The following is a 25,633-nucleotide window of genomic DNA, read 5'->3' as shown; positions in this document are numbered from 1 at the left end:
TTTTACTGTCACAAAAAGACAGTGTGTGTGTGTGTGTGTGTGTGTGCACGCACGTGCACACATGTGTATGCACATAATTGTTTAAATTTCATAGCTAAGGAAACTAGCTTAGAAAAGTTAAACTTCTTAAGGTCAAAAAGTTACATCTAGATCAAGATTTAAACTCACACCAATTCCAAAGACATTCCACTACACTATGCTGCTGCTGCTAAGTCACTTCAGTCGTGTCCGACTCTGTGTGACCCCATAGACGGCAGCCCACCAGGCTCCCCCGTCCCTGGGATTCTCCAGGCAAGAACACTGGAGAGGGTCCACACTACACTTCTTCAAAATATAGTGTAGAATAGATAGAAAAAAACATAGGCAGGGGCTGTAAAGAAAGAAATTTAGAAGGTTGGCCTTGAAAACCAGGATTTGAAACGAAGTAAAAACAGGAGGAGTAGGGGCTTTGGGACACAACTAGAGAAGAACAGAGATAAATAAAACAAATGGATGAATATAACAAAGCAGAAACAGAGAATAAACTAGTGGCTGTCAATGGGGAGAGGGAAAGGGGGAATGGGGATTAAGGGATGAAAAGGTATAACCTAATATGTATAAAATAAATAAGCTACAAGGATATATTGTACAACAAAGAAATATAGCCAATATTTTATAATGACTTTAAGTGGAGCATAATCTCTAAAAATACTGAATCACTCTGTTGCACACTTGAAACTAATATAATATTGTAAATCAACCATATTTCAACTGAGGAAAAAAAAAAAGCGTAGGACAAAAATCTCCATGGCAGGAGTTTATAGTGTGTCTGTTAGTGATGGCAGACAGGAAACACTGCACTGAAGAGAATGTTCTGTGATAATTTATACTGAGAAGGAAAGATAAATAAAGATTCAGTAAGAAAAGTAATCACGTTATGAACGAAAACTCAAAGAGGAAACAATTTGGATTTGGTTTAAAAGTACGGAAGAAATATTTAAAAAGTTAGGTTTCAAGAAATCAGACTGTTAATGATTGGTAGAATAAAAGAGGAAGAGTGAGGTTGGAGACATCAGCTAGAAAACTTTGTAAACTTTGTAAACAATGCACAAACTCCAAGACATCACACTGGAGGCAACTGAAGTTGATGGCAAACTGGATTGGAGAATAAAGGAATTTCTAAAATTAGGATTATTTTAAGTTTCCAGCTTCACAATCCTAAAAGGCAAGTCATATGGCAGAGCAGGAAAACAGGAGGAACCCAAATGCTGATGAGATACCCTGAGCCACGGTACCAACCGTGAACTTGCCAGGCTTTGGACTTATTTTTACACGAGAAAAACAAATCCCGATGGTTTTAACGCCACTCCTAGTCAAGTTTTCTGATGCCACTCCATGTATTCATAACTGATACACTAGCAATTATTAATGTGTAGTCACTAATGGTAGAAATATTCAAGACCAGAGACTTCAGCTACAAAGTACCTACATACACATATGTACATAGCTTTGAATCATAAAAACATACCTGCATACATTCATACCACCAAATTTATACCTAACTCAATCACAGCAGTACTGATTAGATAGTGAAATGGCTAACTTCTCCCCCCCCAAAAAAAGTATTATTTTCAGTTATACTTAGTTACTAGGTCATATAATATATACAAAGTAGTAGTTAAAAAAAAAACAAAACAAAGAAACAAAAAAAACTTTTAGTCCATGAAAAAAGAAACTATAACTTAGTAGGTAAGAGAACAAGCAGAAACAAGTTCGTTGGGTGGTTGGTTTTAAGAGATACTGCTAGACTAAAACTGAACGTACAGTTAAGTAATTACTTAGAAGTCATTATTTCTAGAGTTAGTGGTTTAAAACAGTTTTTCCTTTTTTTTTTTTAAGCTAGGCTTCTCATATCTGTAAAGAAAAACAGTGAAAATAATTGCTAGATTTTTTTTATCATAAATAAATATAACAATGAATCCAAGTGCATCTCATATCTGTAACAAAATGAAATATAACAATGAATCTATAACAGCAAATACGATTTACTATATACCTATAAAAATATCTTAGCAAAGAAATAAATAAGAGCTAATTAAATGTAATAAAAAATATCCCCAGAATTCAACTAGCCCTCTGATTAAAGCCCTAAACCCTTCTGGCATTAAAGGAAAAAACTGCTTCCCAGATCACTGGTTAATTCCCCAGTAATTCTATTTATACACCTCTGAAAGAAGGTATGCTGATTTCCCATTAGTTGTCTCCAGATAAAAATACAGGCTTTCTCCCTTGTGAAGAACCCACAGTCAAGCCCTTACACACACACGGGTACAAACTTTCAAAAATACTCTGTCCTTTGTGTAGTGGCAAAATAATGCTACTATTCTTCCATCCTCACATATGTATTGATTTTTTTTTTTTCTGGAGATAATGACCCTGGCTTTCTTCATTGCATCTATCCATTCCCTTCTTGGCCCTGCATGACCAACCATACACTTCTGCAAGGGGACAGGACTGTTTACAAAAGGACTCAAGTCTATTGAAAAGAAAGCCACTTTCTTTTCTATGTTAGCTTTGCTGGCAAATGACTCTCATCTTCTCTTGCCATCTTTCTACCAACTGAGCAACCTAAACCACACACACACACACACACACACACACACACAAATGTATACACATCTGCATATTTATAAATATCTGTATGTAACTAAATCCAAGTGCATATTTTATTCTCAAACTCATGAATATTTCTACATCATTCACTAAGTCGAAGTGAGGCAGGAGGATGGGAGACAGCCATGCCTTGGGCTTCCAGTATTGACTCAGTCAGGAACTACCCTAGGCAACTCTCCAGGCCTCCCTTGCTTTTGGTTTATCTTCTTCTTTTTCATAAAATGCAGATGAGGCAGTCATTTCTTGTTTTCAGTTTTAAAACATTTTGGTTACATGAGAAATATGAATGTGAACAAATTACTCGGATTAAAGAGTCACTTCCTGCTAATGAAGGGAAGGAATGATTAAGAGTACCAGCCACGATAAATAAGCAGTGACAGGTGGTTACAGACTATAGCACAGGATGCTAAATTTTGAACAGGTGAAACTGCTTAATTATAACTTCAAAGGTTGACTCCCTATAGTTTGTTAATGAAACATCCAGGAAGCAAATCAACCGAAATGTTAGAACTGCCAGTTCTAAGCAAAAACACCACCTCAGGTCATCTTTCCCCCGGCTACTCAAAATGTGGTCTATCCAAAACCCACAAAAGCAATAAGTAATAGAAATTATTATTAAAAAACCATTTTATGCCACAACTCAGAGAAAATGCCTAACAGGGTGTTATCACTTTGGGATATTTCTTTTTAATGCACATAATTTTTGTACATTTATGCATTTTGATCTGAAGCATAATTTTAAAAGCAGTATATTCAATCCTGTCAGTATCCCAAAGTGTAACTGAGCTCTCACTTTTGGTCATTAAAGCTGTTTCAAGTCTTCGAATATTATAAAAAATGCTGCAACAAATATATACAAAACCTGGGATTTTTAATTCCTCATGATAAACAGGAAGCAGGCTGAGTTACGGGATACAAATATTCTTACAGCTTTTCTGATATACACTGTCAGACTGCCCTTCAAAATGATGGCAACCAGTTTTCTCAAGGACTTAAAAATAAATTGCATGAATCATCTGTTCCTATCTTTTAGTGCAAGACAGATGGGGTTTGAATAAGAGATTAAATTTCTTAGAAAACAGCAGAATTAAATAAAGCAAATCACACAGTTAAATTAATTGATAAGTACAGTCTAATCAATAATGGGTTTACAGTCTGTAAATTTTGTTTCTCTGAGGATTCCTGACATTATTGAGTCTTCATCATGCTGATAATTAAAGTCTGTATTCTCTGATTATAAATCATTGGTATTTAGAATCCTGTCAAGTTGCCTTTGAATCTTGGATACAGTCCCTAATGGCCATAAGAGTTAACCATTTATCTATAAATGAATGATACCTGGGAACAGAAACTTACTTAAGAGAGACCTGAAAAGTCTAATTAAGAAATGTCTCAAACTAAAAACACAAATATCGGTTAAGTCATTTTAAATGCTGTCTTAACAATAAAACAAGCAAGCAAACAAAAATAGATCAAGTAAAGTGGGGGGAAAGTAAAAGTGTTCATCGTTCAGTCATGACCAACTAACTCTCTGTGACCCCGTGGAATGTAGCCTGCCAGGCCCCTCTCTGTCCATGGAATTCTCCAGGCAAGAATACTGGAGTGAGTAGCCATTCCCTTCTCCAGGGGATCTTCCCGATGCAGGGATCCAACCTGGGTCTCCTGCATTGCAGGCAGATTCTTTACCATCTGAGCCACCAGGGAAGCCCAAAATGGGAGGGGAGAAAATTAAAGAAAAAAAAAAAACCTAAAACAGGTAAAATGCAGAAAGATCAAAATAAAAGTAGAAATGCTAAGGCATATTCCATAAATTAGAAAAATCTAACTTAATGGGAACATTAACAGAGGTAACAGCAAAAGTACAGGCAGTGGGAGGAGGCTGCAGGAACTAAGAACAAAGACAGGGAATAAGGAGGCAGAAAAAGTGAATAAATGGTAAAGTATCAACTGATGTTACAACACAGTCTTACAGCTCATTTCTGCTACACTATTATTCAGCCACCTCAACTAAGCAGGACATAGCTGTGACTAGAAAGCAAAGGAAAAACGGATTCTCACAACAGCCACAACTGACAATCATACTACGAAAGTGAGTGCTTCTCTCAATATGAGCAATCACTTCTTTTGTACTTCAATAGAATACAAAGAAGGCTGGTTATGTTTCCTCCATCGGTAGCATATGAAAAGTGGACCAGAAGCAAAGAGAGACTTGTAGAGACTGGAGCACTGATAATACCATCATGTTTACCAGCGATAAAGGACACAAACATACACCGCCACCACCGATAGCCAGAAACTCAAGAGCAGAAAAAGCACAGCAGTCTGAAAAGACAAGAAGGAACAAACCACCCAGGATTTCACCATCAGCCCTAAATGTATCACAGAATGACAACCCTAAGAGATGAGAAGTGTTTAAATTATGATCAGTAAGCTCTGTTTAAAACAGGAGGCACAGACTATACAAAGCAGTTTCCACCCTGGATGATTAAAACAAAAAAGTGGAGATAGGCTAAAATTTTACCAAATGTAAATTACTGATTGAGAACTAAAATTATTGCAGTCCTCTGTTGTAACTACTAGTGAAAAAGTGCAAATTCTAATTCTCCGTGAAGTATGGAAGGGATCCAGGTGACAGCGGGTTTTTGTTTTTGTTTTGTTTTAATGTGGCTTTTGAACTTCTTGTGCCGCTGTGCTATGCTGCTCAGCTGTGTTGAACTCTGCGACCTTTTGGACTGTAGCCTGCCAGGCTCTCTGTCCATGGGATTTTTCAGGCAAGTACCTAGCTGCTGGTTCCTAGCATAAAATCTGCATATAAATGTAGCAAATTTAATCACAGAGACTTAAAGAATCCAGAATCACCTAGAATGTGCAGTTAATCAATTTCCTATTTTCAACCAGCTTCTCCAGTACTTCTTTATCTGGTATTATCGTTGTTAAAAGGCAGAAAAAAGCCCAACTTTCTTTCTGTCTGTGTTTAAATTAAACATAATTTCATCCATATTGTATTATTTTCCTAAGAAAAACCACACTAGAATTTAGAAAATACTAAGAAATTTCAGCTCCAAAGGGTAATACTTTGAGATACCATGTGAAAAAAACTCAGAAGAGTATTTAAATAAAACTATAATTTTTTCCACCAAAACTTCATTTTAAATTGCAGCTGATTTTGAAAAGAGATAACTAGATAACACTGACCAAATACATTATCTAAGATCTTTCTTTAGGCATCTAAATCTAGATCTAATGAGCCACCTAACTTTCCAACTTTTAATGTCATGGTAACATGTAAGAAAAAGCACAGAAAACAAATGTACCTATGAAGAGATCTTGCCCAAAAGCTTGTACTTGAATCAGATGAAGCCTCCGTATCTTTCAATTAAAACAAAAAAACACTGGCCATAGAGGAATATCACACGAAATCTAGTCCATGAGAAATGCTACGGGACAGATGACCCAGTTTCAACAAACCAATTCACAAGGTATCTCAACACTTTGTGAAAACCCACAGCTTCAATCTCACCTCCCTGAAACCTGCCAGTTTCTTACTCCACAGGTACTTGTATTAGGGCACCTGGATCACACGGTGTCTCCTGTTACAGGACAAGCAGGCTGGAGTACAACAAAGCAGCTCACAGCAGGCTCTGAATCTACAGCCTGAATTGAAATCCCAGTTTCACCCCTTCAGTTAACTCAGCTGTAAAACATAAAGTATCATGCGCTGCTCAAAGGCATGTTAAAGATTCAGTAAGAAAATATATGTAAAGCACCCAGCACAATGCTTGGCGTATCTGAGGCAGTCAGGGACCATCTAAAGAGTGAATAAATGAAAAGGACAAGCAGAAAAATTAAGTAATTGTGGATTTTACCTTCTTCCACTTCATTTTACCACCTTCTAATAGTATGCACTGAACAGTACAATGCCAAAATTGAAAACAATAAGAAAAAAAAGGAACGATAGCTGAATAAACAGGCTATTAATTTCTACGTAACTACACTTGACTCTAAGGTACTAAAAAACAGTTTAATCACAAGAAATACCACCTGATAAAGCATGGAGTGATTAAGGGCTAAACTTGACCAAACCTGGTAAAAGTAATGAAATTTACTTTCTAACTAAAAGTGACCAACATAATTAACTTCAAGCATAATTTTTAATAACATAGAAAACATTTTTAAAGCATCCAGCTTCAAAAAGAATTTTTTAAATGTGAACATTACTATTCTGAACCTTTTCAGTTTTCTTGCTTTAAACTAAAAAAAAAAACAAAAAACTAACAAATCAATTCAACCAACTTTTTCATCTGACCAGTAGGTGGCATAATTTGAATATTCTGAGCCAGTAGCTGCAAAGAAAGTGATATGGTAGTAAGAAAAAACAAAAACGTTCAATAGATAATCATCCAAAATTCTAAAAACATTCATTTAAAAGTGTTTAAAAGTCCTAATTTGAAAATACAATCTTTCAAATAATATAAAAATACTTACATCTCAATTTGTCCAGCATTTTTCCACCACACATGGTTGCTAACATAGCTTTAACTGAAAATACCGTCAACTTGCCTCGGCCCTCACTGCAAAATAAATTATATTAGAAATAATTGCTATCTGGAATCACAAAAGCAATCAAATGTATCACTAAATATCAAGCAACCAGTAAATTGATTCCTGCACTTATGTTACAATATTACCACATTTAGAAACCTTGTATTCTTGTTTTTCCTTTATAGAATTAAGGCTTCACATATGCTATGTGAAAATTGTTCAAACTAGTTTATTTAGAAATGAGTTCAGAAACACCCTGTAAAACAACTTCTATTGGATTTGTAGGCAAAAGCCAAATGGACGGAACCTGAATCTATCCCGCCACCTTAATCTATTAAATCCACAGCTGAAGTGTTCGAGTATTCAAACCTGAGGCCCCACCTGGTTTGAACAGTGATTCAACAATGTGTTCTCCCATCAGGATATTATAACAACAATTTATTTCTCTGTACTAAGGAAACAGGATGCATATTGCTATAAAGATTTTATACAGTACATTTATCTCTATTTGTTTTTCTGGAACAGCCTTTATGTTACCACGTGTTTATTCTAAAAAGCTCATCTGAGACGTTTGTGTCTCATCTTCTCCTATCACCAATGTGAGAAAAGTGAAGGAGAAGGGAGAGTGACATGAACTCTTCTGCAGGAACTAGAAAGATGAAATGTAGAACGTGAGTGATCTACTCTAAGTAAGGTTGTACACCACGTGCGCAACCAGGACAATATCAGCAAGGCCCCAACCCCTGCGGCCACTGCTTCAACCATTCAATTACACCCTGGTTTCAGGGAAGATGAAAACTTCACTAGCTGGATTTTTAAGTCATATATATAAAATGACAAATATAATGGGCTTTTGCATTCATTTTTTTTAAAAGTTTACTGAAGAACAGCATCATCATCTTCTTTTTTGGCCACACCATAAAACATGTGGGATTTTAGTTCTGCAACCAGGGATCAAACCTATGCTTCCTGCCCTGGGGGATGTAATCTTAGCCACTGGGCCACCAGGGAAGTCCCATTTTTGTGTTAATTTTATGAAGCTTGTGCTTACAAAATGTCATAGTAACTTAGAGTAAAATACCTTTGCATTAATGAGAACTGTATCATCTTGGTTTTGAAAATCATATGTCCGCCTATCATATTTACCAATTCTAATATAGTGTCTCCTATTTTCCAAAACTTTTTGTATACAATAAGATCATACCTGGAAAAAAGGTAAAGGGTTGATAAGCCAGAAAATTCTCAGTGAAAATACTGCCAGGACACAAATGCTTGTTACAGTCTGATTTTAACTATTGCATCTAATAAGATAAAACAGGAATTCTCTAAAACCAGCTAAAATTAGAATGAAAGTGAAGTCGCTCAGTCGTGTCTGACTCTTTGCAACCCCATGGACCGTAGCCTACCAGGCTCCTCCATCCATGGGATTTTCCAGGCAAGAATTCTGGAGTGGGTTGCCGTTTCCTTCTCCAGGGGATATTCCCGACCCAGGGATCGAACCTGGGTCTCCAACATTGTAGGCAGACGGGTTTTTTAAATAGAATACAGATTGTGGTCCATGCCTTATACTGTAGTTGGCAATATTATCATCTGGAAATAAGGAACATTCCCATGTCAAACATTCATTGCATTATACAAGCAACGTAAGTGGCTAGAAAGAACATAAACTGGCTTAAAACTGATAGATTTCTGATACAGAACTTCTAGAGTAGACATCTCTTTTTGGTCCCTGACCATCCAAATGCTGAGTCTACATCAACGTACACCCTACCTTATGCAACATGCATACTTCCCACTACCAAAGTTCGAAGAAAGAAAGAAAAAAACAAAAATATGTGTTTTCCCATCTTTATTTGAAACTAAGACAGGGGCACATAACACAAGCTCCACTAATAAGACGCATCTGCTCCAGACGTCAAATAGGAGAAAGAACGCCCAAGAATCCACCCAGCGAGGATGGCGACAGGAGCAGTCACATGCAGCGTCTGAGAGCAGAGAGGGGCTGTCATATTGGCACCCACAGTCCATCATCAGTGGTGTCTGGAGCACAAGCAGCAATATCCATGCCCAGCTTGGTGGCAGAGGTGCTTCCTGAGACCACTTATGTGGTATGATTTTGAGCTCTGTTCGTGGCAGTGTGGTCTTCAAGCCTACTTTCCCAACCTTAGAAAGCTGAGGGCTCACCCATATTCTTTTAATGAATTAGCCAGAGATAATTCCTACTGGTTACAACTAAGAACTCCAATGAATATAGCCTCCATCCTGAAGGGGCTCAGAAAGATGACTCAAACAAAACATTCCAGAAGCTCAAAGCAAGAGTAAGCAAGCCTGATGGCCCGCAGAACAAGGATGGAAAGCAAGCGCTTCCCCACAGAAAAGTCGAGCTTTGCTGCACAGCTGATGACATTTTTAAGGTAAATGTGCTCAAAACATTTTTTGCAGACACAGATTGCATGATGTAAGAATACCCAGGAAATTCCATAAGGGAAAGTAAAAATGAATCTCCGAAGAGATTTCCACAGAAATCAGGATTCTGATTACCTCTGGGGAGAGAGAGGAATTGTAACACAGAAAGGAGAAACAAGGGGTTCTTCCAGGGTGCTGACAACATCCTATTTCTTGGCCTCTGGAGTGTTTATATGGATATTTGCTTTAAACCAATTCATTAAACTGTACTTTGTTTTAGCTATTTTTCCATAGGTGTTTTCAATTTCTGAATAAAACCTTTTAAAAAATGAATCCTGGGAAAGTGAGGGTTACCATTATTGGACAAAACTAATGGTTTAAGGGAGAGAAAGATGAAAAGGAAATATACAGGCTAAAAAACATTTAAAACGTTTAACCTGCAATGCATAAAATTTTCCATAATGAGAATTTCCATAACAAAATGTAAAAAATAGTAAAAACCCCAAGGTTCTGGTCCCATCTTCAAATGTCTATTAATAGAAGACTGGCTATTAGGCTATAAAAGAATGAAAAAACATATGAAAGATAGAGAATTATATCCAAGATAGATTACTAAGTGAAAAAGCAAAGCAAGGCTTTGAACAAAATAATTGCTAGAACAAAATCTAGCAATTATGTTAAAAAGGAGAGAATAGAAACAATATTCTCATCTACCTGTATACATATAAATTGTCTGAAAGGATACTGAAAAATTACAGTTGCTTCTAGGGTCAAAAGCAAGCAGCCAAAGGAAAGCAATGAAAGAGTGGGCACTTTTCACTTTATAAATAATACATGTTTGTTCTAGAAAAGGAGGTTCTTAAGCCAATAAACTAAGCTTCCAACAAATGACACTAGGAAAAGAACAGCAAATTAAACCCAAAACAAGCAAAAGGAAAAAAATAATGAGTAAGAGCAAAAATCAGTGAAATTCAAAACTGAAAACCAATAAAGAAAATCAATGAAACCAAAAGCTGGTTCTCTGAATAAACCAGTAACACTGATAAACCTCTAGCCAGACTGACTAAGAAAAAAAGAGAGAACACACACATTACCAATATCAAAAATGAAAGAAGGGGTATTAGTAGAGACTCTCTAGCTATTAAAGAAATAATAAGGAAATATTACAAAAACTTTATGTCCATAAATTCAACAACTTGGATGAACTGGACAATACAAGCTACTCCTTGAAAAACGCAAACTATTAAAGCTTACTCAAGAATAAATAAGTGGCCTGAATAGACCCATATCCATTATAGAAATCGAATCTGTATTTTTAAGCCTTCTAAAAAATAAAGCTCTTTATTCAGAGAGCTGGCAAATTCTAAACATTTAAAGAAGAAATAATTGCATTTCTACTCTCTTCCAGAGAGTAAAAAAGGACGGAAGACATCCCAATTCTTTTATGAGGCCAGCATTCTTCTGATAACAAAAACGCTTAAATACATCATGACAAAAGAAAATAGCAAGTCAGTATCTCTTGTGACCACAGATACAAAACTTTCAACAAAATGTGAGCAAATTTAATTCAGCAATAAATAAAAATGAATTAAAAATCACAATCCAGGGGGCCTTATCCCAGTGATGTAACCCTAGTTTGACATTTGAAAATCAATCAATGTAAAGAGAAAAGCCCTATGATCATCCAAATAGGTACAGATAATAATATTCAACATCCATTCCTGATAAATACTCTCAGAAAACCAGGGGGAGAAAAGCACTTCCTCAGTGGGCATTTTCAAAAAATAAACACTGCTAGTAACATCATACTTAATGATGAAAAATTAAGTGTTTTTTCCCTCAGATCAAGGACAAGTCAAGGATGACTGCTTTCACTGTTAGAATGCAATACCACATTAGAGAACCCAGGTGCTGAAATAAAGCAAGAAAAAATATAAATGCACAGAGATTGAAAGTTCAAAAATACAACTGCATCTTCTCCAGACAATATGACGTTCTGTGTAAAAAATCCCAAAGAACCCGCCAAAAAAATGTATAGAACATACCAAAATACTATAATAAAGGACTTTAGCAAGATTGCAGTATACAAGGCCAACATACAAAATTCAAATTTCTATCAATTAGCAAAAGATAACTGGAAATAAAATAGCAAGAAAATATGAAAATGCAGATAATGTTTAAAAAATACATGTTCAAGATTTGTATGCTGAAAACTATAAAATACTGATGAAAGAAAAAAAGAAAATGTAAACAGTTACACCACATTCATGAAACAAAAGACTCACTGCTTATTTTAAAATGTTAATTCTCCATAAACGGATCAGAATACTATCGTGATTCAATGTAATCCCAAATTCAGTATAGGGATATTTTTTTAAAAATCAACAGGCTAATTCTTCATATTTCCTTAGCTTTCTCAGTCAGTTCAGTTTAGTCACTCAGTCATGTCCGACTCTGTGCAACTCCATGAATCGCAGCACGCCAGTCCTCCCTGTCCATCACCAACTCCCGGAGTTCACTCAGACTCACGTCCATCGAGTCAGTGATGCCATCCAGCCACCTCATCCTCTGTCGTCCCCTTCTCCTCTTGCCCCCAATCCCTCCCAGCATCAGAGTCTTTTCCAATGAGTCAACTCTTTGCATGAGGTAGCCAAAGTACTGGAGTTTCAGCTTTAGCATCATTTCTTCAAAAGAACACCCAGGGCTGATCTCCTTCAGAATGGACTGGTTGGATCTCCTTGCAGTCCAAGGGACTCTCAAGAGCCTTCTCCATCACCACACTTCAAAAGCATCAATTCTTCAGCGCTCAGCTTTCTTCACAGTCCAACTCTCACATCCATACATGACCACTGGAAAAACCATAGCCTTGACTAGATGGACCTTTGTTGGCAATGTAATGTCTCTGCTTTTGAATATGCTGTCTAGGTTGGTCATAACTTTCCTTCCAAGGAGTAAGCATCTTTTCATTTCATGGCTGCAGTCACCATTTGTAGTGATTTTGGAGCCCAAAAAAATAAAGTCTGACACTGTTTCCACTGTTTCCCCATCTATTTCCCATGAAGTGATGGGACCAGGTGCCATGATCTTCATTTTCTGAATGTTGAGCTTTAAGCCAACTTTTTCACTCTCCACTTTCACTTTCATCAAGAGGCTTTTGAGTTCCTCTTCACTTTCTGCCATAAGGGTGGTGTCATCTGCATATCTGAGGTTAACGATATTTCTCCCAGCAATCTTGATTCCAGCTTGTGCTTCTTCCAGCCCAGCATTTCTCATGATGTACTCTGCGTATAAGTTAAATAAGCAGGGTGACAATATACAGCCTTGACGTACTCCTTTTCCTATTTGGAACCAGTCTGTTGCTCCATGTCCAGTTTTAAATGTTGCTTCCTGACCTGCATATAGGTTTCTCAAGAGGCAGGTCAGGTGGTCTGGTATTCCCATCTCTTTCAGAACTTTCCACAGTTTATCTAAACCTATACAAATGCCAATAAGGCATGAGAATAAAGATACTATTCAGATGCCTAACACCCACCCTGTTCTTAGTGGTACTTTCAAAAGGTTCTCATGTTTTTTAATATGCATCCAACCAGTATGGACCTAACAGAAGCAGAAGATATTAAGAAGAGGTGGCAAGAATACACAGAAGAACTGTACAAAAAAGAGCTTCATAACCCAGATAATCACAATGGTGTGATCACTCACCTACAGCCAGACATTCTGGAATGCAAACTCAAGTGGGCCTTAGGAAGCATCACTACGAACAAAGCTAGTACAGGTGATGGAATTCCAGTTGAGCTATTTCAAATCCTACAAGATGATGCTGTGAAAGTGTTGAACTCAACAAATTTGGAAAACTCAGCAGCGGCCACAGGACTGGAAAAGGTCAGTTTTCATTCCAATCCCAAAGAAAGGCAATGCCAAAGAATGCTCAAACTACCACACAGTTGCATGTACCTCATACACTAGCAAAGTAATGCTCAAAATTCCCCAAGCCAGGGACTTCCCCAGTGGTCCAGTGGCCAAGACTCTGAGCTCCCAATGCAAAGGACCTGGGGTTCAATTCCTGGTCAGGGAACTAGATCCCACATGCCACAACTAAGACCCAGTTCAGTCAAAATAAATAAATAAATAATAAATAAAATATTAAAAAAAAAAAATTCCCCAAGCCAGGCTTCAACAGTATGTGAACCATGAACTTCCAGATGTTTAAGCTGGATTTAGAAAAGGCAGAGATGAAAATGCCAACATCCACTGGATCATCGAAAAAGCAAGAGAGTTGCAGAAAAACATCTACTTCTGCTTTATTGACTATGCCAAAGCCTTTAACTGTATGGATCACAACAACTGTGGACAATTCTTAAAGAGGTGGGAATTCTCAACTACCTGACCTGCCTCCTGAGAATGTATATTTGTGTGTCAGGAAGCAACAGTTAGAACTGGACATGGAACAACAGACTGGTTCCAAATTGGGAAGGAGTACGTCATGGCTGTATATTGTCACTGTGCTTATTTAACTTATATGCAGAGTACACCATGATAAATGTTGGACTGGATGAAGCACAAACTGTGGAATCAAGATTGCCAGGAGAAATATCAATGACCTCAGATATGCAGATGACACCACACTTACGGCAGAAAGTGAAAAAGAACTAAAGAGCCTTTTGATGAAAGTGAAACAGGAGAGTGAAAAATTTGACTAAAACTCAACATTCAGAAAACTAAGATCATGGCATTTGGTCCCATCACTTCATGGCAAATAGATGGGGAAACAATGGAAACAGTGAGAGACTTTATTTTGGGGGCTCCAAAATCACTGCAGATGGTGACTGCAGCCATGAAATTTAAAGATGCTTGCTCCCTGGAAGGAAAGTTATGACTGACCTAGACAGCATATTAAAAAGCAGAGACATTACATTCCCAACAAAGGTCCATCTAGTCAAAGCTATGGTTTTTTCCAGTGGTCATGTATGGATGTGCGAGTTGGACTATAAAGAAAGCTGAGCGCCAAAGAATTGATGATTTTGAACTGTGGTGTTGGAGAAGACTCTTGAGAGTCTCTTGGACTGTGAGGAGATCCAACCAGTCCATCCTAAAGGAAATCAGTCCTGGATGTTCATTGGAGGGACTGATGCTGAAGCTGAAACTCCAATACTTTGGCCATCTGATGTGAAGAGCTGCCTCATTTGAAAAGACCCTGATGCTGGGAATGATTGAAGGCAGGAGGAGAAGGGGATGACAGAGGATGAGATGGTTGGATGACATCACTGACCTGATGGGCATGACTTGAGCAAGCTCCAGGAGTTGTTGATGGACAGGGAGGCCTAGTGTGCTATAGTCCATGGTTTCACAAAGAGTTGGACATGACTGAACAACTGAACTGAACTGAAAGCTAAGAACTACCAACACAGAGCTTGTGATGCAATACAAAGACTTTAGCTTGTATTTCATAGGCAATGATAAATCAAAGGACATAATGAAAGATGAAAGAGAATTAATCATATTGTTTATGTATAACTTTTTCTGGCTCCAAATCTCATGTTCTTCCTTCAAAGTAACAAAATAATATCTATTCCTTGCCACAAGAAAGAAAATAATGCCATCTATGCAGACAGACAGGAGAGTGTGGCAGAGCCCAGCATACTGACAAGAGACCCGGGTCAAAATCAACTCTTAGTGAAGAAAGTACTCATCAGTAAATGCCATAAAACAGGTTTTAGTGGGTCTATGACATTTTTACTTCTAAAAATTATTGTAACAGAACTTAAACAGCACTTTTTCCTAATCTTCAAAATGCTTTAGAAACATTTATTTTCACAATAATTTGCATCCCTTATTCAAATATTCTTTAACTCAACTCTGTTGCAATAATAGTCCTGGATTCAGAAAGTCTTGTATTCAAATACAGAATAGCAGCTATACTTCTCAACTGACCTGTATTCTTTTCCACTCATTGGTTATTACTGGTCTCAACAGCTGGCCTCAGATCAAGCAGGCTGTATTCTTTAGAACTCTGCATTCGAATGCGTATATCTTTCCTGTTCTCCTTTGCTTTTCGCGTCTCTTCTTTTCACAGCCTTTATGTTTAAGAACCTGTTTATAAGCATGTAACTGTGTATCCTGGGAATGGTAGGGGTGGGGTCAAATTATGAATCTCCCCCACTTATAATGCTTACCATCACTTAAAACTTTAGGTTCACAGTTTGAACTACCAAAAGATTTATTCACTCTTCAAAAGGAAGTATTACTGTAAGCAAGTTAATAAACGATATATTTAAATATACTTTATAAATACTTATTAAGGAGACATATAAAAATCTAAGCATAAAAGCATGAAGAAATAGTTATCCAATAAAATAAATGCAGGGGTAGTCTCACAATTCTTCCTCAAATCACGTTATTTTTACTTATCTCAAAAAGAAAAAAAAGTTAGCTCCCTCCTCTCAACTATTTGCTTTGTGGCCAAACCTTAGCATTTACTCCTTTGCTCTGAATGCTTTTCTTGGCATTGAAATCTCTTGGCCTACTTTAAGCCTAACAACTTCCTGTAACTGCCCCCAAACCCAGCAAAGGGAAGGTGTCGCTTTTACTTGTGCAATATTTGGTTAGAGCTCTGCATTTTTCCTCTGCAATTAGAGGCAGTGGAGAGAAGTCGCACTCACTTAGCAACCTGATCCCTTACGACTCTGTCCTTTATATGACTGATTCCTTCTTCTTGGAAAAATCTCATTCTTGATTCTTCCCACCAGACATCTGAATTTAATCCATAAACCCCAGTCAAGTTACATTTAAAACTGAACAGTCCCCTGCCCTTAGCATATAACCTCACCAACATCCACGTTTTCAGTACTTCCAAAGTCAAGTCCAAGTTCATACTAGGATCAGTTCTCTTCAGACAAGATCTGGAAAGATTTTTAACCTGGTTTCATCACCCAAAAAATGTGACTCGTTTAAAATCTGGCCTAGCTGGAAAGTTGATTAATAGGTCAATACTTAAGGTATAACACAATTAATACTGAATATGAACCCCTATAGAAAGATGCTAAAATGAAAGGTGGAACAGGTAATATACAGGAGGATGTTGAGGATGACAGGAGAGAGGAAACATGTTCTTTTAACCCCACCCACACAGAATCCCTCTGGGGAACAGCCCCCACCAATAAGGAACATGATGACTCTCGTTCTCAGACTTCCCTGGATGATTCAGCTCCACAGACCAATCATTTTTACAGGCTGACAATAAACCATGCACGTGACTTCTAAAAAGAGTTCTTATCCGACACTGAGACAACACCTCGATGAGCTCTGCGCCAAGCTAAGCAGACAGTGAGTCACTGAATAAACACTTACGTTTTAACATGCAGGTACCCTGAGAAGTCTCTGCACTCCTCACCTGTGTGCCTTTTGCATGGGAATTTGCTCATTTCAGTTTAGTAAAGTCTCAAATTTTTGGATACTTAAACTAACCCAAATTGAATGGTTGTCGATAGCTTTGCACTATCTAATAAGAGTTTGTTATTCAAATTAATACTTTCAAAAACAGGACTATGGGGAGCACTTTTTACTTAAGAAAACAAGCTGTTTTTACATCTTTGGCAAACAACTGTAAATGCTGCCAACCATAAATTAGTATTCTTGCATAAAAATAGACTTCTACTTCAGAAACACTATTACCAGTCCAATTATCACACGTAGCTAACTAAGAGTAATAAGAGCATTTCTCCTGGATTTTCAAAAACTCATATTTTTCCAATTAATCTTCATTTACAAAACTTCACTGTGAATGTATTATGCAATAATCAACGGCAAATCAAGAATCTATTTGCAAATGTCAAAGAGCTTAATCAAGTAAAATCAACACAGAGTATTATTCAAATTTATCACAATCAGAATGCCTGTTAATTTTCATTTCAATCCTACAAATATTTATTAAGAATCCAGCATTGCAGAAATAAAAGGTAGAATCTCTGCTCTCAAGGACTTTCAATCGTATTTGTATAATTATAAAGCAGTTGAGAGCATTATACAATTGAAACTCAAAATAATGATCTAGACAAGCACGACAAGTCCTCATAGGGATGAAAATGGAATTGCTGATAACAGGGAAGACTATAGGGTGGGAAAAACCAGGGGTGGGGAGGGGGTGGTGGGCAGAAGACCAACCAAAATGCATAGAGAGAAGAAATAAGAATGCCATATCAGAAAACTGAACAGTGCCTCAAGTAGCTTAATTAGAGCTTGGTGTGAGTACGGAATTAAGGACTGATAGTGTAGGGCACTAGTGGTAAAGAATCTGCCTGCCAATGCAGGAGACACAAGAGATGCGGGTTCGATCCCTGGGTCAGGAAGATCCCCTGAAGAAAGAAATGGCAACCCATGCCAGTATTCTTGCTTGGAAAGTGCCATGGACAGAGGAACCTGGTAGGCTATAGTTCATGGGGCGCAAAGAGTCGGATATGACTGAATGGCTAAGCACATACACATATGGTATCAGATCTGAGGAGTACAAACTTCATTGAAAAACCAGATGAATCTTTGAGTGTTTCCAAGGTGGGAAGTTACATGATGAAAATAGTGTCTTCATCAGATTACTTTAGAGGTGAGTTTTGAATGGACTGGAGAAGTTCCTCTGTTATTTCTGCTCTCCTTACTTTCAGGGGAAAAACAAGGCAAGGAAAAAGCAACCCTCGGAAAAAGTATTCCTCTTGCCTTTTCTTTAAAAAAAAAAAAAAAAAAGATGAAAAGGAAAAAATAAAATAAAGACCAAAATAACAACCTCTCCCCTCACAATTTTTTTATGTGAAATTTTTTTTTAGCTAACGGTCAAGCCTTTTGCAGGTCTGCATATCCTGAAATCAGAGTACTGTCTGAAAATTTGCACAAATACTTGTGTTCTCTTGGGAGACAACAAAAGCTTTAAAATTTAAAGAGCAAGGAAGTGATGGGTAGAGAAACAAATGAACTTCAAAGTAATTCTGTCACCAAGCACTTAGACTAGGGCTCAGTGAGCTGGCTTCGGGGGTCACACTTCCCATCACATCACACAATGCACATTATCCACAGCAGTATCCTACAGGGCAGGGCGTGCTGTGTGGACACCCGGGCTCCACTCCACTCTGCCACCAAAGCGACTGTTCTCCATTTTGCAACAGGTTTCCCCTTAGGATTTCACCTTTATAAAACATTCAAAAGCCCAGCTCGTTCTTCACCATCCCCTGGAAATTTCCTGAAAAAGCTATGGTCAGATCTTCTAAGAATTAGAAGAATTAACTAACCTTAGCTCTTCTAGGAGCTAAATAGGCTACTATCGAGGGCATCAAAAGCTTCCCATCCAAGCACTAATTCTCTCCTATTTTTACTTGGCTTTTCCCTGTCATCCTGAATCCATCAAAAAACAGGCAGAGGTATCAGTAAATACTGTACATAAATAAATGAAATGTTTGTGTCTCCCAGGAAATTGTACCTTTGTTTAAAAATCACTAATGGGGAAGACCATAACCTAATAATATCCTTTTTCAGCAATGTCCATTCCATAAACATGCTAGGCATGTTCAGAACTTAAGGAATACATTTGTTTTTATTTAAAGTGAACTAGTTCAGTTTTGCTTTTTTTTTATTTTATATTGCTTCATTTTCTTGCATCCAGTATTAAAAGGGAACTTTGGAAACTTTTAATGTATCCAAATTAAACTGCTAAAACAAGATTTTAAAATGGTTTTCAGCCATATTTCCAAACTACACAGAAATGTTTTTCCTATAAAATTCATCATAAATTAGATGTATCAAAGTCTTTAGCCTAAAGGAATCTTCAGATTGCTCAAATTTGAAAGAGTATTTTCTGTAGTTATGTTAGATGGTAAACAATAACCCTGGGCCTTTCACTGATATGTTTAGTAGATATGCTTTGAAGATTTTATCCAAGCCTAGTTTCATTAGATGTATGATTTTTTTAACAGGTTTGTTCCATTAAAGGTGGAATTTCACTATATCTCGTTTTGGTGAAGGTCACCGACTCATTTACAAAACAAATCTTGATTAAAAAAAATAGTAGGGAAGATAAGGTTCAATAGTTAGGTAAAGTGTAAAGGAATTTCTTAGGAAGTCATTATAAAACATTTTTCCTTCTTACAGAGGAAAACATAGAATACAATAATTATCCAAGAAGAATCTCCTATCAGGTTTAAACTATAAAAGTTTAGACCATCAATTCAAAATGAGGTAAGTCTTCCAGAAAATAATCTATCAGAAATCACAATGACTCTGAACTTCCCTGGCAGTCTAGTGGTTAAGACTTCGCCTTCCACTGCAGGGGCTGTCAGTTTGATTGCTGGTCAGTAAGCTAAGATCCCACATGCCTCATGGTCAATAAAAAAAAAGAAAACACCCAAAACATAAAATAGAAGCAATATTGTAACAAATTCAATAAAGACTTTAAAAATGGTCCATATCAAAAAAATCTTTAAAAAAAAAGAAAAGAAACCATTATGGTTCAAGCAATAGCTGGTACCAGGCCTCCCCCTAAAGCAGCATGATTACAAAAAGAGGCCCATAAACATATATCTAAATACTAAAACTATCAATCAAGCCAATAGATTACTCATTAAAATATGCTATATCTCTGTACAATGACTAATATACCTTCAAAATGACCTGGAAAGTCAAATTCACCATCTGGGATTCAGACACTTGATGCTCCCACACTGGGAGAATCTGGCCCCCTTTTCCTGCCACCTCCAGCACACCCCATACTTTGAAAAACCATATATGCATGTGGACACTGCAGCCTACATGTCCACAACTTGCCCACATCTACTGCAAATATCCAACCCAAGACGATTCCTTGGATTCAAGGGTACAACTATCTTAAAAAAAAAATCAACAAGACACCTTACATCAGTTTCAAAAGTATAAGTATTAGAGCAAATGGACTGGGAATTTTAAAATAAACCTAATAAATATGTTAAAGAGACATATGAAAATATATTTTCAGGGAAATGCAAATAAAAACCATAATGGGATATCATCTCTCATCTGTTGGAATGGCTATTATCAAAAATAGTAAATAAGAAGTGTTGATGAGGATGTAGAGAAAATGAAACTCTTGTACGCTGCTGGTGGGAATGTAAACAGGTACAGCCACTATGGAAAACAGTATGGAAGTTCCTCAAAAATTTAGACATAGAACTACCACATGATCCAGAAATTCTACTTCTGGGAGTTTATTGGAAGAAAATGAAAACACTAACTCAAAAAGATATATGCACCTATCTGTTCACTGAACCATTATTTACAACAGCCAAGACATGGAAGCAATCTAGGAGTCAATCAGTATATGAATAGAATAAAGAAAATACGGTGTATATGTATGTATATAAATATATATACAAAGACATACATATACACATACATACATACACAATGAAATATTAGTCATAAAAAAAGGTAATCTTGCATTTGCAATATGGATGGACGTTGAGGGCAGTATGCTAAGTGAAATAAGTCAGATGGGTAAAGACAAATATCATATGATCTCACTTTTCTGTGTAATCTGTTGATTAAAAAAAAAGAAATTTCCAGTTCAGCGATACAGAGAATAGGCTGGTGGTTGCCAGAAGCAAGGGGTGGAGGGTGGGCAAAATGGGACAGGGGGTCAAAGGTACAAACTTTCAGTTATAAAATAAATAAGTCATGGGGATGTAACGTACAGCATGGTAACCACAGTTTAAAACATTGTATTGGATATCTGAAAATTTCTAAGAGAGTTCTTAAAAGTTTTCATCAGAAGAAAAAAATTTTTGTAACTATGTATGGTGACAGATGTTAACTCTCTGAAGTGACTTAGCATAGCATAGCACAGACCTATTGTGGTGATCATTTTACAATATACAAATATTGAATCATTATGTTGTATACCTGAAACTAATAATAATGAAATAAGAACTACAAATCACATAAAGAACGAATCAGACATACTAGGTTTGAAAAATACAGTTAACTGAAAAATAACATAATAAATGGGACAAACAGTAAAACAGCTCTAAACAAAGAACAAATTAATGAGGAGAAGTGCAGACTGATAAAACTCTTCCAAAAGGAGGCAGAGAAAGTCAAAGAATTGAAGCTTAGATGAGAAACAATAGGAGACAGAAGAAGTAAATATGACAATATTCCAAAAAAATAAATAAAAACGGAGGAAATATTTGGCAATGACAGATCAGTTTATTCTGATCACCTCTTCCTCTGAGTAAAAGTAGAAAAGATGGGGAAAAAAAACTTTTAATCTTTCTGAATGCAAATGAGGACTAATAACTGAGTCAACTAATGTAAAGGAGCTGGATGACCAGAGAGCTGAGGGCAATGGCTGAAACCACTTTTTCCATGCAAGCAATTTTCTGATCTCAGAGGAGAGCTCAGAAAGGCTGAATCACAGAGTAGTAACTCTGAAAGTATTAAGGAGCTGGAAGAGACACGTGAACACTGAATCCTGACGAAACTGCCTGCTCCTCCTCCCATTACTCTGGGTTGAAAGCCAAAGGCTGTGCCTGGACCACTAGCGTGCAGAAGTGACACAGGGCTCACACAGGGCTGGAAACTGAACTCAGGTGCCTCCGCACTGCTGAGGTCTCCAGGCACCTGGAAAAGCAAACAGAAACCCTCTCTGTAGGAAAACATTCTCCTAGGCCTCAAAGTATTTCTGCAAAATGTTTTAAAATATAATCTCTGATATATAATAAAAATTTAAAAATTTTGGAATATGTTTCTCACATAATATAAAATAATAAGGCAAAAAGGAAATAAGATAACAAGAATGAATACCAGAAACAGCAAACAGTATAAAAAGAACCATAGGGAATCTAGATATTGGATTAAAAGCCCAGATCTTACCAAAAAATTCTGCTTATTGTATTTAAGGAATGTAAGAATGATGCATTTGGCATCACGGTAATATTGCTGAAGACCAAAAGAATAAGGAAAAGGAAAAAAAAAATCTTAAGAGTTGCAAAGGAAATTGACAGATTACCATCAAAGCAACTAAAATTACATTCACTGTCAATTTCTCATCAGAAATAACAGAAGCTACAAAAATATTAGAACAATATTCTTAAAATGTTGAAAGAAAAAAATGTCAACCAAAACTCGTATACCAGATGAAAATATTCTTCAAGTATGAACGTGGAAATTTGAAACAAAAATTAAGACAATGTGCCACAATCTGACTTGCAGAAAGGAAATACCAAAGGGTATTCTTCAGGCAGAAAGAAAACAATTTCTGATAGAAGCTTGAAAATGTAGGAGAGGGTGAAAAACAACAAAACTAACAAACTATGAAGTCTGAGCATTCTAAGGCTTACAAAATGTGAATCAAAGGGATCTCCTATTTACTAGTACAGTTTGGAAGAATCATATGATACTTCCCAAAAATCAGTTCCCTGATGGTCCAGTGGCTGAGACTCCAAGCTCCCAATGCAGGGGGCCGGGGTTCGATCCCTGGTCAGGAAACTAGATCCCACATGCCACAACTAAGGGTTTACATGCTACAACTAAGACCCAGTGTGCCCAAATAAATGAATAAATAAATATTTAAAATAAATAAATATCAATTCCATTTAAAGCTGAACTTTCAAATACCCAACAGCTCAGCAATACTATGCCTCAGTTTAGAACCAAGTAAACATTTGGACAATGTACCATGAAACATGTATAAGAATATTCCAAGCAGTGTTGTTTCCTAGAGCAAATATCTAGAAAACATCACGGTAGTGTAGAAATACAACAGAATGTTTTATGCCAGTTAAAATAACTGAACTATAGATAAACACAACATGAATGAATCTTTAAAATGTGTTAGTGGATGAAAAATAAATAATATAATAGTACATCAGCATGGCACTCTTTTTATAATTGTAAAAATATTTCAACTTAGATAATACTTTATGTCCATACATGTGAAAACAATGTTTTTTTAAGAAACAAGGAAATGATAACACAAAATTAGGACAGGGTTCACCTCAGTTAAGCATAGGTCAGTGGGATGGGTTAGAAGAGATAAACGTAAATAATTGTCAATGTTCATGTTTAAGTGCTTAGGTTAGATAGTGGATTGGTGGGTGTTTGTTATTTCAATGATGAGGGCAAAAAGAGTATACGGGGGAAAAAAACCAGGAGCTATAGCAGTGGTCCAGGCAAAAGATGATGCCAGAGGTCTGGGATGTAGTAATGGGGACGGGGAGTTCAGTTCAGTTCAGTCACTCAGTCAGACATGACTCTTTGCAACCCCATGAACCGGCATCACGCCGTGCCTCCCTATCCATCACCAACTCCTGGAGTCCACCCAAACCCATGTCCATTTAGTCAGTGATGCCATCCAGCCATCTCATCCTCTGTCGTCCCCTTCTCCTCCTTCCCTCAATCTTTCCCAGCATCACGGACTTTTCAATTGAGTCAGCTCTTCACATCAGGTGGCTAAAATACTGAAGTTTCAGCTTCAACATCAGTCCTTCCAATGAACACCCAGGACTGATCTCCTTTAGCATGGACTGGTTGGATCTCCTTGTAGTCCTAGGGACTCTCAAGAGTCTTCTCCAACACCACAGTTCAAAAGCATCAATTCTTCTATGCTCAGCTTTCTTTATAGTTCAACTCTCACATCTGTATATGACTACTGGAAAAACCACAGCCTTGACTAGATGGACCTTTGTGGACAAAGTAACATAGCTGCTTTTTAATATGCTGTCTAGGTTGATCATAACTTTCCTCCAAGGAGTAAGCATCTTTTAATTTCATGGCTGCAATCACCATCTGCAGTGATTTTGGAGCCCAAAAAAATAAAAGTCTGACACTGTTTCCACTGCTTCCCCATCTATTTCCCATGAAGTGATGGGACCAGATGCCATGATCTTCGTTTTCTGAATGTGGAGCTTTAAGCCAACTTTTTCACTCTCCTCTCTCACCCTCATCAAGAGGCTCTTCAGTTCTTCTTCACTTTCTGCCATAAGGGTGGTGTCATCTGCATATCTGAGGTTAACGATATTTCTCCCGGCAATCTTGATTCCAGCCTGTGCTTCATCCAGCCCAGTGTTTCTCATGATGTACTCTGCATATAAGTTAAATAAGCACGGTGACAATATACACCCTTGATGTACTCCTTTCCCTATTTGGAACCAGTCTGTTGTTCCATGTCCAGTTCTAACTGTTGCTTCCTGACCTGCATACAGGTTTCTCAAGAGGCAAGTCAGGTGGTCTGTATTCCCATCTCTTTCAGAAATTTCCACAGTTCATTATGATCCACACAGTCAAAGGCTTTGGCATAGTCAATTAAGCAGAAATAGATGTTTTTCTGGAAGTCTCTTGCTTTTTTGATGATCCAGCGAATGTTGGCAATTTGATCTCTGGTTCCTCTGCCTTTTCTAAAACCAGCTTGAACATCTGGAAGTTCATGGTTCACATATTGCTGAAGCCTGACTTGGAGAATTTTGAGCATTGCTCTACTAACATGTGAAATGAGTACAACTGTGCAGTAGTTGGAGCATTCTTTGGCATTGCCATTCTTTGGGATTGGAATGAAAACTGACCTTTTCCAGTCCTGTGGCCACTGCTGAGTTTTCCAAATTTGCTGGCATATTGAGTGCAGCATTTTCACAGCATCATCTCTTAGGATTTGAAATACCATCACCTCCACTAGCTTTGTTTGTAGTGATGCTTCCTAAGGCCCACTTGAGTTCGCATTCCAGGATGTCTGGCTCTAAGTTAGTGTGAGTGATCACACCATTGTGATTATCTGGGTCGTGAAGATCTGTTTTGTACAGTTCTTCTGTGTATTCTTGCCACCTCTTCTTAATATCTTCTGCTTCTGCTAGGTCCATACCATTTCTGTCCTTTATTGAGCCCATCTTTCCATGAAATGTTCCCTTGGTATCTCTAATTTTCTTGAAGAGATCTCTAGTCTTTCCCATTCTGTTGTTTTCCTCTATTTCTTTGCATTGATCGCTGAGGAAGGCTTTCTTATCTCTCCTTGCTATTCTTTAGAACTCTGCAT

The 25,633-nt window shown here is 37.2% G+C and overlaps 1 protein-coding gene across 17 annotated transcripts in view; it reads right to left on the bottom strand.

The window, feature by feature from the left end:
- DTNB (dystrobrevin beta) overlaps positions 1-25,633 on the bottom strand; it is a 244,784-nt gene that overhangs the window by 164,633 nt on the left and 54,518 nt on the right. For all 17 annotated transcript variants that reach the window (XM_025261414.3, XM_044926157.2, XM_044926166.2 and 14 more), the window contains one exon: positions 7,138-7,223. In XM_025261414.3, the coding sequence (XP_025117199.2) occupies positions 7,138-7,223 (86 nt within the window). The remainder of the gene's footprint in view (positions 1-7,137; positions 7,224-25,633) is intronic.

This window comes from Bubalus bubalis, chromosome 12 (genome assembly GCF_019923935.1).
Source record: "Bubalus bubalis isolate 160015118507 breed Murrah chromosome 12, NDDB_SH_1, whole genome shotgun sequence".
NCBI lineage: Eukaryota > Metazoa > Chordata > Mammalia > Artiodactyla > Bovidae > Bubalus > Bubalus bubalis.
The sequence above is the reverse complement of the archived record's forward strand: the minus strand, read 5'-3'. Positions and strand labels throughout refer to the sequence as shown.